Source organism: Oncorhynchus masou, unplaced genomic scaffold (assembly GCF_036934945.1).
Source record: "Oncorhynchus masou masou isolate Uvic2021 unplaced genomic scaffold, UVic_Omas_1.1 unplaced_scaffold_2461, whole genome shotgun sequence".
NCBI lineage: Eukaryota > Metazoa > Chordata > Actinopteri > Salmoniformes > Salmonidae > Oncorhynchus > Oncorhynchus masou.
In genome coordinates, this window is record NW_027008914.1 from 30,616 (window position 1) to 46,337 (window position 15,722).

At 42.4% G+C, this 15,722-nt stretch overlaps 1 protein-coding gene across 1 annotated transcript in view; it reads right to left on the reverse strand.

Moving 5' to 3' along the window:
- LOC135533573 (alpha/beta hydrolase domain-containing protein 17C-like) overlaps positions 1–15,465 on the reverse strand; it is a 37,889-nt gene extending 22,424 nt beyond the window's left edge. The window contains 1 exon segment of the mRNA XM_064960859.1: positions 14,599–15,465. Coding sequence (XP_064816931.1) covers positions 14,599–15,083 — 485 coding nt within the window. The 5' untranslated portion in view covers positions 15,084–15,465.
- Between the last annotated feature and the right edge of the window lie 257 nt (positions 15,466–15,722).

Sequence of the window (15,722 nt, forward strand, 5' to 3'; positions counted from 1 at the left end):
CGGACAAACATATCACACCTGCCTGCAGAGCATTACCAAGGCCAGGGAGGTTGAGGTAGCCCATCTTGTGCTATCTAGGTAGACCAGTCTAAATCAGAAGGCGTATATTAGTTTACAAGTCTGAAATGGCACCTCATTTCCTATAGTGCACTCCTTTGGGCAGAGCGCCAAGTGACCCAGGCCAACACAAAACTAGTGTACTTGCTCAGGGTTTCCCAAACTCTGTCCTGCCCCCCCCCCCCCGGGGGCACGTTTTGGGTTTTGCCCTTCCACTATACAGCTTAATCAAATAATCAAAGCTTGATGAGTTGGTACTTTCTTATCAGTACTTTTAATGCACTGAGTAACCTGCATGTTCAGCTGGCAAAACCCTGTGCATTCATGTTCAGAAGGCCTACATAAAGTTGGATTTGAATTGATTCTACAGGTTGGGTATTATAACAGACCAACTCATTTCTGGAAGCTTGGGGATATTGTGCCTGGCCCTTCCCTAGCATTCAACCATCTCCTCTAAATGGGGCAGTAATCTTGTCTCAGGGCATGGGGGAAACCACACTTCATCTATGCCGGGGCACGCCTCTACTCCCGCCAGCGTTACCCCGGCAACAGTGAGGGATGGCAGAGAAAGACAAGTAGTAATAAAAGAATGAAACCAATAAAGGAGGGTTTTTCTGCTTTCTTTTCATTGTCCTCTGATAGCAATGACATTTGAGGAATCTGTTCCTTAACATTGTGACTGCCCTTAGCGGTGTTGAAAATAACCGTATAATGCACGAGGACGGAGGCCTGCACATGCCTATTCAAACAACTGACATGACATTAATATGAATGTAGCTTGGAGAGAATATCTCGGTGAGCGATGCAAGGTGAGCAGCATCAGGCTCGTCTCACAACGGTGACCTGTCATTCAGGGCAGGTTGTGCAGAAAATACATTGGGTGGGGGGGGGGGGGTCCTTGCCGGTTATTTTGGCAATACGCGCCGCATACAGTGGGGCAAAAAAGTATTTAGTTAGCCACAAATTGTGCAAGTTCTCCCACTTAAAAAGATGAGCCCTGTAATTTATCATAGGTGCACTTCAACTATGACAGACAAAATTAGGAGAGAAAAAAATCCAGAAAATCACATTGTAGGATTTTTAATTAATTTATTTGCAAATTATGGTGGAAAATAAGTATTTGGTCACCTACAAACAAGCAAGATTTCTGGCTCTCACAGACCTGTAACAACTTCTTTAAGAGGCTCCTCTGTCCTCCACTCGTTACCTGTATTAATGGCACCTGTTTGAACTTGTTATCAGTATAAAAGACATCGGTCCACAATCTCAAACAGTCACACTCCAAACTCCACTATGAATGAATAAGTGTTGTTTGATGTGACAAGGAATGAAAAAGCCATGGAGCCGTTCATAGAATTAGGAATTACAATACTAATAGATTCTCAATGGAGGCGTTATTGCGACAAGGTAGGAACCAAATTGTTGGTCAGTGTTTCCCAGGAGAGTGGGACCCTATAATCTTTGGTTACATTAAAATGTTATCTTACATCATGTAGTTAACATATTCATGCTTTGCCTATTCCCCTCTGATTTATGCCTACACCAGTACAGGTACTGACATAACATTAACATGAATGTAGCTTGGAAAGAATATCCCGGTGAACGATGCAAGGTGAGCAGCAACAGTGGGGCGGCAGGGTAGCCTAGTGGTTAGAGCGGTTGGTTGGACTAGTAGACCGTCATTGAAAATAAGAATTTGTTCTTAACTGACTTGCCTAGTAAAATAAAGGTAAAATAAAAAATAAATAAAAATGTATCAGGCTGTATTAGCTAGCTGCGTTTTCGCTGACTCAGTACATTTCATCTAACTAGAAATTAGTGGCTAACGATTTATTGTAGCCACAACTTGCTAAGCAAAGACAAACTGTTTGCAGACAGTAAGATATACAAACTAGGTGTCATTATAAAGTGCATTTGAGGATTTATATTAAGAAGCGAAGTGGAAAGCAGCATCAGTCATCAACATATTGTTGCATCTGTGCATTGATCATGCAGACTGAAGAGTGAACAGTCAGCAAATGATCTCATGGTCGATCAACAACTGCACTCCTTGAGTGACAGGGGGCGGGGTTGGTGAGAGGGAGCGAGACGACTCAAGTAGTGGAGCAAACTATAAAAACTAAGTGGCGTATCACATTTAACAAACCAAACACTGAAATAGCGTTATAGAAAGTAAAGTAAATACCCAAACCGGTCCGTGCATCAATAGCGGTATACCGTCCAGCCCTAGTATATTGGTCTCATTATGTAGGCTAACCTAGGCCTAGCCTATATAACAATGCTAACTAACTGCATGGCATACTTCAAGGCAGGGTTTCCGAACTACACCTTTTGGTTTCCCCCCCTAACACGACACAGCTGATTCAAATAGTCAGAGCTTGATGAGTTGGTTATTTGAATCAGCTGTGTAGTGCAGGGGCAAAAACCAAAACGTGCACCCTGCTTCAAGGGATAGGCCTACTTCACCACCCACCCCTGTATAAAAGAATGAGATACCTTCACATATACCTAAAACACAGTCTCAAGTCAAACAGTGGAAAAGATGGGCACCATTTAATGAAATGGAATAATATGGTGCCACTGACAATCTTTCCAATTCAAATGGGACTGAGGCCTGCGGATCTCTCTGAATGCATATAGTGGGATCGACACAACAGCCCCTTTAAGTCTAAAACCTGCAGACAGACTGATATTTTGGGTTAACAATCCCTTTAAATCAACGGCATCCGAGGGATGTGAAGTCAGTGAGTTAAAGGCAGGGTGGTTGGGAGATATGGAGGCTTTACAACCACTCAACAGGAATGAGACACCACATCATGTGAGCCGTTAATGAGCAGTATTGATGAAGCCATCTCAATAACTGAACACAACTTTGTCCAATTCAAGAGAGTAACCCGAGGTAGGCCTATTTAATTTCTAAGAAATCAAATTGGTTGTGTGCGTGCGCACGTGTTTGTTTCCAGGCACAATCTTAATGGTTTCCCACCAAATGTGATTAAAAAGATATTGAATAAACATACATCTTTTCCGCAGGTATGCCGGCCACCCCAAAGAGAGGAATGATTAACAGTGTTTTCATGCATGGGCAGGCAGCTCAGGAGGGTCAGGGCATAATGAAATGTTTTCATGTTTAATGCACAAAAGGAGGACTTGTTAAAGGCTCTCCCTTCAATGGCATTCAGACAATCTGTCAAATCCAGTTTTAATTAGAGACATGTTTGGAATGGGAGATGAGATGGCCTGGCTGGAGTACGTGTTATTCTTCTGTGAGCCTAGTTTTAATTCATGTTCATTTGAGGGAAGAGGTTCAGCGCGAGGATTATTGATCAGTGTTTGACAGCGAGCAAACAAAATGAATTACAGTGTGGAAGTCATTTGTTCTTCTGTAATCATAGCTGTATTACAAGGCCAAAGAAAGCTCACAGAGCATTGAATGACGTGAAGTTGGCTGCAACACTGGTAAAGATGCCACACGGTTGGTTGCACTGAACTGATAAGTAAAATAAACAACAAATATGGTGGCAGACCCCCAAGACAGGATGGCAGTGAGGTTTATGATGGAGAAGCTCCTGCCATTACCCATCGGAAGGCAGCGGAATAGAATGCAAATTAAACTAGTTGAAATAGTGGTGGGAAGTTGACAATGATACAGTCCTGCCTACAGGCAGGCAAACATTTATCACTCAAACTGCTGTTTAAGAGAGGAATGATGAAAGGCTTACACAATTGCAAACACACGTGCATTCCTGCACTAGGGGACATTATCACCAGGCCGTTGTGACTGAAGGGGGCTTTATCACCAGGCACTGAAGGCAGGCTCTCAATGTGTCACACTGGCTTCTCCTGAAGCACGTCAGGGCAGCAACAGCCCACTTTATAGAGCCATTCATTTGCTCACTCAATTACAGCTGAAATTCTCCTGAAAAGGCTGTGTCAAACAAGTCCAGGGAAACTGGTTGGACACCACTTTGCTTGACAACTGCTGCCAAGCGACAATAGCCAATAAGAAAAGGTAGCTTGAAAATGGTTGGAAATAACAGAAGGAGCTAGTCCAAGGCCCCTAGTCCTTTGTTGAACACCGGTGGTGTGCAGGTCCGTGCACAGACCTTTCAGGGGACAGGTGATAAAAAGAAAGAGCACCATATAAAAAACATGTACTTTCAGAATTCATATGTAGAAATGTATAACATACTGTACAAACTGCTTCTGTAGCTAGTTATATTTTAGCATAGGCCTATTTATTAAGGCATCACACTCATCACAAATTGCAAGCTAGTTCGTTACATTTGAGTCATTTAGCAGACTTACAGGAGCAATTGGGGTGAAGGGGGTTGATCAAGGGCACCGACTGATTTTTCACCATGTCTGCTCAGTGATTAGAACCAATGACCTCTCAGTTACTGTTACTGACCCAATGTTCTTAACCACTACCTGCCATCCAGTGTGGCCCAAAGACATGATTGACATAGGGAAAAGAGGGTAGGCTATCAGCTGAACATTGATGTTGATGACGATGAATGTAAATCTGCTAGTTAGCTAGACCTATAATATTTTTACTGGTTTTGATTTATCTTCAATGCTTTTAAATAATATCTTCATAATATAGCCATGATATTTAGTTGGCTGGCTAGTGGCTGGTGTAGATATTTTAGTGGTTAGCTAGAGTCTAGACCCGTGGTTGGCAAAATGTCTGTGTGTGTGTGTGTGTGTGTGTGTGTGTGTGTGTGTGGGTGGTGGGGGATTCAACTTACTCTTGAAAGTTGTAATAGTAGAATGCAAAATGGTTATTCCTCGACCTAATAAGGATCACAGTTTGAATTGAAAGGCTTTTCTACTTGGCTTTGAACTGGTAGACTCACACTTGAGTGATCAAGCCTGGAGTCACTGTTAAATGTAGCCTATAGAATGAATCGATTTCATTAACACAGCTTATATTTCACAATTTTTAGGGACACTAATGGTTCCAAGAAAATGCAGAGTAATGTATTAAAATATTCCTAAGAGCTTAATAAGGCTGCAGGGGCAGTATTGAGTAGCTTGGGTGAAAGGTGCCCAGAGTAAACAGCCTGCTCCTCAGTCGCTAATATATGCATATTATTATTGGATAGAAAACACTCTGAAGTTTCTAAAACTGTTTGAATGATGTCTGAGTATAACAGAACTCATATGGCAGGCAAAAACCTGAGAAAAAATCCAAACAGGAAGTGAGAAATCTGAGGTTGGTCCTATTGAATTCACAGTGGGATATGAATGAAGTTGCACTTCCTATGACTTCCACTAGATGTCAACCATCTTTAGAAAGTTGAATGAGGCTTCTGTGTTGTGGAACTGGAATAAGAGCTGAATGAGTCAGGTTACTGGCAGAGAGCCATTTCCTGGTCACGCATGGTCCTGGTCCACATGATATCGACCTGCGTTCCGTTGCTCCTCTAGACACAAAGGAATTCTCCGGTCGGAACTTTATTGAAGATTTATGATAAAAACATCCTAATGATTGATTCTATACTTAGTTTGAAATGTTTCTTCGACCTGTAATATAACTTTGAAGTTTTTGTCCGAATTAATGCTCGACCTGCATGCGCGTTTTGATTTGTATACCTAACGCGCTAACAAAAGTAGCTACGTGGACATAAATAACGGACATTATCGAACAAATCAAGCATTTATTGTGGAACTAGGATTCATGGGAGTGCATTCTGATGAAGATCATCAAAGGGAACATTTATCATGTAATTTCTGATTTCTTTGACTAACATGGCGGCTAATTTGATTATTTTTCTGAGCGCCGTCTTAGATCATTGCATGGTTTGCTTATTTTTTGTTGTTGTTGTTGTTTTGAAATTTGACACAGCGGTTGCATTAAGGAGAGGTATGTCTATAATTCCATGTGTATAACTTGTATTATCATCTACATTTATGATGAGTATTTCTGTTGAATCGATGTGGCTATGCAAAAATCACTGGATGTTTTTGGAACTAGTCAACGTAACGCACCAATGTAAACTCAAACTTTTTTATATAAATATGAACTTTATCAAACGAAACATACATGTATTGTGTAACATGAAGTCCTATGAGTGTCATCTGATGAAGATCAAAGGTTAGTGATTCATTTTATCTCTATTTGTGCTTTTTGTGACTCCTTTCTTTGACTGGAAAAATGGCTGTGTTTATTCTGTGGCTTGGTGGGGACCTAACAATCGTTTGTGGTGCTTTCGCTGTAAAGCATATTTGAAATCGGACACTGTGGTGGGATTAACAACAAGATTACCTTTAAAACGGTATACGATACATGCATGTTTGAGGAATTTTAATTATGAGATTTCTGTTGTTTTGAATTTGGCGCCCTGCACTTTCACTGGCTGTTGTCATATCGGTCCCGTTAACGGGATTGCAGCCATAAGAAGTTATTAACCTCTCTGGGCAACCTGACGCGCTAGCGTCCCACCTTGCCAACAATAAATGCAAATGCGCTACGCCAAATGCTAATAGCACTCGTTAAAACTCAAACGTTCATTAAAACACACATGCAGAGTACTCAATTCAAGCTACACTCGTTGTGAATCTAGCCAACAAGTCAGATTTTTAAAATGCTTTTCGGCGAAAGCATGAAAAGCTATTATCTGATAGCATGCAACACCCCGAAATACCTGAAGGTGACGTAAACAAAAGAACTAGCGTAGCTGGCGCAACACAAAACGCAGAAATAAAATATTAAACATTCATTACCTTTGACGAGCTTCTTTGTTGGCACTCCTATATGTCCCATAAATATCACAATTGGGTCTTTTTTTCGATTAAATCGGTCCTTGTATACCCAAAATGTCCATTTATGAAGACTGTGTGATCCAGGAAAAACACGGTTTATAAACGCATATTTTTTTTTAATTAAAAAAGTTGCCTATAAACCTTGACAAAACACTTCAAACTAACTAATCCAACTTTAGGTATTAGTAAATGTTAATAAACGATCAAATTGATCACGGAGCGATCTGTATTCAATAGCAACAAGTTTGGAAAACGTAGTCCACTTTCCCCCTTCCATTTCTTCCTGATGTGTACCCGACGAAAGGCTGTGCCTATTACTCATATGACCAAGGATTTAGCTGCATAGAATTCACAACACTGGCGACATCGTGTGGAAGCTGTAAGAACTGTAAGCCCATTGTTATCTATTATACCTTGCAATAGACAATACAGAGACTGGCGGATTTATTTTTTCTTTGACGATTTTGTGATCAGGTTTCCTTGCGATTTTGACCACGAAACACGTTCTGTTATAGTCACATAAATCATTTAACCAGTTTTAGAAACTTCAGAGTGTTTTCAATGCACACATACTAATCATATGCATATACTATATTCCTGGCATGAGTAGCAGGACGTTGAAATGTTGCGCGATTTTTAACAGAATGTTGAAAAAAGTTGCCCTAGCTCTAACAGGATTTATTAACACACATTGTGAGATTGGTCAGCTAGTGAAATGAGGGATGCACGATATATCGGTGAACATATCGGAATCGGACGATATTAGCTAAAAATGCCACAATCAGCATCGGCCCAATGTCTAGTTTAATGGCGATATGCAAAACCGTTGTCAAAGCTGACGTGCATACCTAGCTAACGTAATGACGCCACGAAAAACACAGTGCTACACAGAACAAAATCTGAAAAATACTAAGCACAGACTTCCAACAACTAAACAAGTTCAAGTCGAGCAGTCATTTGAAAGAGTAAGGAAATTTCAGCGAGACAAGTCAAAGGCAAAATCCATTAACGCCAAGATAACGGAATTAATTTCCCTTGACAATCAACCGTTCTGTCGTGGATGATGAAGGCTTTCGCCGACTGGTCGAGCCCCGGTACACACTACCAAGTAGGGGCTATTTTTCAGATGTTGCCCTACCAGAGTTACACAGTATCAGCCTCCAGTATGTATGCTGCAGTAGTTTGTGTCGGGGGGCTAGGGTCAGTTTGTTAGATCTGGAGTACTTCTCCTGTCCTATTCGGTGTCCTGTGTGAATCTAAGTGTGCGTTCTCTAATTCTCTCCTTCTCGCTTTCTTTCTCTCTCTCGGAGGACCTGAGCCCTAGGACCATGCCCCAGGACTACCTGACATGATGACTCCTTGCTGTCCCCAGTCCACCTGACCGTGCTGCTGCTCCAGTTTCAACTGTTCTGCATTATTATTATTATTATTCGACCATGCTGGTCATTTATGAACATTTGAACATCTTGACCATGTTCTGTTATAATCTCCACCCGGCACAGCCAGAAGAGGACTGGCCACCCCACATAGCCTGGTTCCTCTCTAGGTTTCTTCCTAGGTTTTGGCCTTTCTAGGGAGTTTTTCCTAGCCACCGTGCTTCTACACCTGCATTGCTTGCTGTTTGGGGTTTTAGGCTGGGTTTCTGTACAGCACTTTGAGATATCAGCTGATGTACAAAGGGCTTTATAAATACATTTGATTTGATTTATTGTTGAAACTCACATCTATGAGTTACTTGCTATGTTACTGCCATTAGCTTCACGGCTGACATTTGGACCAGCGATGTCAGCCCCATGAGCATGCTGAGGCTGACAGCAACAGTGGGACGACAAGGATTTTGTACTGAGGAAAGCCGTATTGCATGCTCAAGAATGTGCTGGTTCTCATACCACTGCTGCCATTTCAATGGCTTTTGGGAACATGTTTGAAACTTGGGAACATGAAAACACTCCTAGCGCCATTCGAACAGACTCAAGAAATAAGCTAATCAACTGCATATGTAGCAGTCATGTACCCTCTGTCATGGCATTGAAAGGCTCAACAAAACCCCACAGTCTGTATCGGCAGTTAAAACATGCAAAAGTACTCGAGGCTGTGAACAAGCGATTTGGTGGCATTCTCTCTGAGCCTCTTTACTGTGTCGCCACCCTGCTTAATGCTAGGTACAAAGACCTCTACTTCGACGCAGACAAGAAACAGGGTCTACGTGAAATGTTACAGACACAGCTGGACAAGATGGAAACGGACACGGTGACAGTGCGCACCGAGGAAGAGAGGCCACAGACAGACAGAGCTGAAACTTCACTGCTTGACAGGTATGATGAAATCCTAGCTGAGACCGAACAAATGAAAAATTAAACAGCACAGCAAGTAAGTAAAAGAAGGAGGTTTTGATTATGTTTTACTGGTAAAGGGGACATATGTAAATGCCAACAAAATAACTTTTTGGTCAGTGTGGTGTGTGTTTCAACTATTTAAACTGCACTAGAAAGCTTAAAGGCAGCTACAATTGTAAATTTAGGTATAGTTTTTTTGGCAAGGAAAATATTGGATATCGGTAGGTCATATCGGTGCATCACTAAGTGAAATCACTATGCATTCAAAGTGTATCTAACCTCATCTCACTACACAGTTTGACGAACATATGTCAGCAGTTCCAAAGTAACCTATAGGCAGTATTCATTTCAACTCACTGCCCAGCGCAGGTGGGAAGCTGGTGCATGCGATGAGGACAAGCGCGTGGTGGCAGAAGGGAGGGGACTTTTATCAAGATTAATGAGTTCATGAGAAAGTATCTAGTTTGACAGGCAATTTGTTGCATTTCAAATTGAGAAAAGAGACAAATAAAATGTTAAAAGTAATTAGTTTATAAAAAGGGCACTTCTTACATAGGAGGGCAGATGCTCCGGCACCCCTTGTATTTCTATTGTTTTCATTTCACCTTTATTTAACCAGGTAGGCTAGTTGAGAACAAGTTCTCATTTACAACTGTGACCTGGCCAAGATAAAGCATAGCAGTGTGAACAGACAACACAGAGTTGCACATGGAATAAACATACAGTCAATAATGCAGTAGAAAAAGTCTATATACAGTGTGTGCAAATGAGGTACGATAAGGGAGGTAAGGCAATAAATAGGCCACGGTGGCGAAGTAATTACAATATTGCAATTAAAACACTGGAGTGATAGATGTGCAAGTACAGATACTGGGGTGAAAAGGAGCTAAAAAATATATATATATACACAGTATGGGGGCGAGGTAGTCGGATGGGCTATTTACAGATGGGCTATGTACAGGTGCATTGATCTGTGAGCTGCTCTGACAGCTGGTGCTTAAAGTTAGTGAGGGAGATATGAGTCTCCAGCTTTAGTGATTATTGCAGTTCGTTCCAGTCATTGGCAGCAGAGAACTGGAAGTAAAGGTTGCCAAAGGAGGAATTGGCTTTGGGGGTGACCAGTGAAATATACCTGCTGGAGTGCGTGCTACGGGTGGGTGCTGCTATCGTGACAAGTGAGCTGAGATAAGGCGGGGCTTTACCTAGCAAAGACGTGTAGATGACCTGGAGCCAGTGGATTTGGCAACGAGTATGAAGCGAGGGCCAGCCAACAAGAGCGTACAGGTCGCAGTGGTGGGTAGTATATGGGGCTTGAGTGACAAAACGGATGGCACTGTGATAGACTGCATCCAGTTTGTTGGGTAGAGTGTTGGAGGCTATTTTGTAAATGATATCGCCAAAGTCGAGGATCGGTAGGATGATCAGTTTTACGAGGGTATGTTTGGCAGCATGAGTGAAGGATGCTTTGTTGCGAAATAGGAAGCCGATTCTAGATTTAATTTTGGATTGGAGATGCTTAATGTGAGTCAGGAAGGAGTTTACAGTCTAGTCAGACACCTAGGTATTTGTAGTTGTCCACATATTCTAAGTCAGAACCGTCCAGAGTAGTGATGCTGGACGGGTGGTCAGGTGCGGGCAGCGATCGGTTGAAGAGCATGTATTTAATTTTACTTGCATTTAAGAGCAGTTGGAGGCCACGGAAGGAGAGTTTTATGGCATTGAAGCTTGTCTGGAGGTTTGTTAACACAGTGTCCAAAGAAAGGCCAGAGGTATACAGAATGGTGTTGTCTGCGTAGAGGTGGATCAGAGAATCACCAACAGCAAGAGCGACATCATTGATGTATACAGAGAAGAGAGTCGGCTCGAGAATTGAACCCTGTGGCACCCCCATACAGACTACAAGAAGTCCGGACAACAGGCCCTCCGATTTAACACACTGAACTCTATCAGAGAAGTCGTTGGTGAACCAGGCGAGGCAGTCATTTGAGAAACCAAGGCTGTTGAGTCTGCCGATGAGGATGTGGTGATTGACAGAGTCGAAAGCATTGGCCAGGTCGATGAATACGGCTGCAAAGTATTGTCTCTTATCGATGGTGGTTATGATATCGTTTAGGACCTTGAGCATGGCTGAGGTGCATCCCATGACCAGCTCTGAAACCAGATTGCATAGCGGAGAAGGTACGGTGGGATTCGAAATGGTCAGTAATCTGTTTGTTAACTTGGCTTTCGAAGACCTTAGAAAGGCAGGGTAGGATGGATATAGGTCTGTAGCAATGTGGGTCTAGAGTGTCTCCCTCTTTGAATATGACCGGCAACTTTCCTATCTTTGGGAATCTCAGACGATACGAACAAGAGGTTGAACAAGCTAGTAATAGGGGTTGCAACAATTTCGGCAGATAATTTTAGAAAGAGAGGGTCCAGATTGTCTTGCCCAGCTGATTTGTAGGGATCCAGATTTTGCAGCTCTTTCAGAACATCAGCTATCTGGATTTGGGTGAAGGAGAAATGGGGGAAGTTTGAGCGAGTTGCTGTGGAGGGTGCTGGGCTGTTGACCGGGGTAGGGGTAGCCAGGTGGAACGCTTTCCTAACTGCCTGTGTATATTGGTTCCTAACTTCCCTGAAAAGTTGCATATCAAGGGGGTTATTTGACACAAAAGCCTAATGTGAAAGGAGCCAGCCAAACTGATCCTGGCCTTGACCCTATCCCAATGTGAAAGGAGCCAGCCAAACTGATCCTGGCCTTGACCCGATCCCAATGTGAAAGGAGCCAGCCAAACTGATCCCTGGCCTTGACCCTATCCCAATGTGAAAGGAGCCAGTAGTGAAACCTTAAGAGCTGAGAAAAGTTTAAGACACTGCTTCACTGTTCAACCTTTCACACCGTCTCCTGTTGTTGTTGTTTCCTTCATAAATAACCCCTGGTGTGAGTGGTCCAGTTATGGTGGGTGAGGTTCCCAGTTTCCAACATACTATTCATTAGACAATTTTCTCACTTGCTCCTTCTACCTGAAGTGTGGACTCAGTTCTATCCCCCTCTCTAGCTAGGTTCCCATGTGAATATTCAAAACTCCACATGAAAAAAATATGCACATCTTCCCCGCCAGTGGTGAGCCACCAAACTGGCTGATGACAGTGCACACAAAATGTACTTTTTTTGCTTTACTTTTCATGTACCAAATAATAGTTGTCAGGAAAACTGTTGAGTTAAATAGTAAATGTGTCTACTCTGGTCTTGGCACATGCGCTCTAGCCAACCGCTCACAGTGCAGGTAGGCCGTGCGGGTAGGCTAACCTACATGATGAGATTATGGACAAGACTAAGACTAAGAGTGAGAATATTTTTTGTCGAACGGCAGTTAAGCGTCGACCATGTTCCTAGAAGACTCTTGATATTTATTGGAAAGCAGCATCAACCTGATCACTGGCACTTTCAGCAGCCTGTGAAGTTCATCTGCAGCCTAATACACTGCATGGTTTCCCCGAGTTGTAGCGGGAGGACCACACACACCATATAATCACGTCACTTCCATATGGTTATTATAACAATATATCAGCACTTCTGACATTTCTCACATAACTCATTTTACGGACAAAAAGATGAAACCATGTCAAGCGAACAAATTTGGCATTTATCAAAATTGTACCAAAACTTCCTGTGTCCATAACAGCTGTCCTGATTTTGTTTTATACGGTAGGACTTTACTTGCAGAAAAACTGTGTCTAGAAACATGGTAAATGACAAAGCATTTGGCTGGAGGGAGTTTCCATCATAGCCCTTACACCAGTACATTACTTCCATTACTTTCCATCCATGCACATTCTTGGGGAATAGGCAGAGGAACAAAATAACCGTTTTGTCTCTTTTCTGGCGATATTCATTAAGACTAGCAACATGGCTGCCTATAAGTTTCTGCTTTATCCAACCACTGTCGTTGTCTTGAATATTGAATGTGGAACTGAAAAGGAGCCGGCAGCAGAGTTGCACCAGGCCTCCTTTACTTCCTACTTAATTTGGGAGTTAAGTCCCATGAGCAGCACCTAGACATCAGTGGAGGCTGCTGAGGGGAGGATGGCTTATAATATTGGTAACCATGTGTTTGATACCATTCCACTGCTTCCACTCCACTGCTTCCAAGCCTGTCCTCCCCAATTAAGGTGCCACCAGCCTCCTGTGCTAGGCATGGGCCTGCATTGAAGTGTTATGTGACAGACAGTCACACTATCTGAAACTGAAGGAACCAACAGCCTGTCAGAATAAAGAGCAAGTAAACAAGGAAAGGAAGCTGGGAGTTGGCGGTTGTCTCTCTGTAATCTAGCTACTAAAATGACACAGCCCGCCAGGCAGTCCGTCCTGCCCTGACATAAGCATCTCATAGCTGGGCTAGTAAGCTAGTGTCATCTGCTATGGCTAGTTTATAACTAAAGCTCTCCATCCTCGGAATAAAGAGGAGACAAGTCAAACCTGTTTTTATGATTTCTGGAAGATCAATGTTTTTGGACTCATTCAGAAGGTTTTACCTGATTAAGTATAAGACGCAAACTATTGTAAATTAATGTTTAAAGTTCCAGTGTGGGCTTTTTTATTTGATTTATTTCACCTTTATTTAACCAGGTAGGCAAGTTGAGAACAAGTTCTCATTTACAATTGCGACCTGGCCAAGATAAAGCAAAGCAGTTCGACACATACAACGACAGAGTTACAAATGGAGTAAAACAAACATACAGTCAATAATACAGTATAAACAAGTATATATACACGATGTGAGCAAATGAGGTAAGATGAGGGAGGTAAAAAAAAGGCCATGGTGGCAAAGTAAATACAATATAGCAAGTAAAACACTGGAATGGTAGATTTGCAGTGGAAGAATGTGCAAAGTAGAAATAAAAATAATGGGGTGCAAAGGAGCAAAATAAATAAATAAAATAAATACAGTAGAGAAAGAGGTAGTTGTTTGGGCTAAATTATAGGTGGGCTATGTACAGGTGCAGTAATCTGTGAGCTGCTCTGACAGTTGGTGCTTCAAGAGAAGTTGTCTGGCCTGCACAGATCATAATTTAAACATGGAAGCTTCTGGACATGTTTAGAGTAGCATGCCACAAAATCAATTGAATATGTGCGAAGTATCAAATCACTATACAACTAACTACCACCTAAACGTGTGCACAGAACCTAATGTTAACAGTCCTCTCAGCCATATAAATGAATAGCTAATGCACTGCTCTCAGCTGTGTAGGCAAATAAATAAAAAAGCTGTGTAGGCATGTTATAGTGGTTGTCATAGCAACCAAATATGGAGGGGGGGCGGCCATAGAAATGGAGTACAGTAGCTAGCAAACGTTAGCTAAGTAACAAAGCCCAATACAATAAACCCAACTAGCTATGTAGCTTGCATGTTAGCTTGTTGACACTGGCTGTATAGGCTAGTGCTATACTCACTTGTTCCTTAGCACCTGCCAGGCAGCCTCGATGTCCGCATACAGGTTCTTTTCTGACGGTTTCCCGCTGCTGACACCGTAGCCCGAATAATCATACGAGAAGACGTTGCAGTTTATCCTCGAACCGAGGCCGATGTAGAAACTGCACATTTGGCCTAAGTCCACTGCGTTACCGTGGGAAAAGAGCAACGTGTACCGGCTGTTGGGTGCGCATCGTACAAACATGCAACCCAGTCGGTTTCCCCGACTGGTTCTGGTGTTGAACACCTCGACAGCGTCCAGTTCGCGTTGGGAGTACTGCCAGTCTGCTCGCTCGGTTAGATGTAGGCTACTCGTCCCGTTAGCATCGGTGTGTACGGAGTACGTGGGTTCGGGAGGGAGAAAGGCTAGTTTGGATGCGATGCGACTGGGACAGGGCGGGCAACAGAATAGCCAGCATAGTTCGCCGATGGAAAAACCATTCATCCTTGGGCCTTGTTCGGGCATTGAGGCTCGATAGACGCTTTTTCTTTGTAACACCAGCAAATGTATCCAGCTATGTTTTATCTATCTGGTAACAAAATAACAATAAAACACTTCGTAAGGAGCTAAACTAGCTAGCCACCTAGTACTAGCTAGGCTAGTAGCTGGCTAACTGGTTTCTCCTTTGTATAGCTTGGTAGCTAACGTGATTTACAAAACTCAGAAAGTCGTTAACATGGTTAACGATTTTTTTTGTGTCTACAGAAGCGATATAACTTGCTCGTTATCATACAATTTCAAAACGTTGGTCGAATAATTAAGCTTATGTCAAACGTAAACGTCGAGTTAGCAGGCTAATACAATGTATACAGCCATATCTTTCAGCAGTAACGCCAAATATAAGATTTCCGGTCGAACCGGATATCCTTTCGCACTTTTTCGTCAAAGTCATGTTTGATGACAGAACCGTAGTAGCAATAATATGCATATTATACAGTCACTTACTTGATAGTAGGCTATTATTGAAATATGGGTGTTTTCTCTAATACATATGCAATCATGCAACAGCATTGTTCATGCTAGCTACATCAATAGTTTGCCTGAAACCACAGTTTGAATGGAAAGAGTGTTGCTTTTCCTGTAATTGCATCTGAATAAATGCAC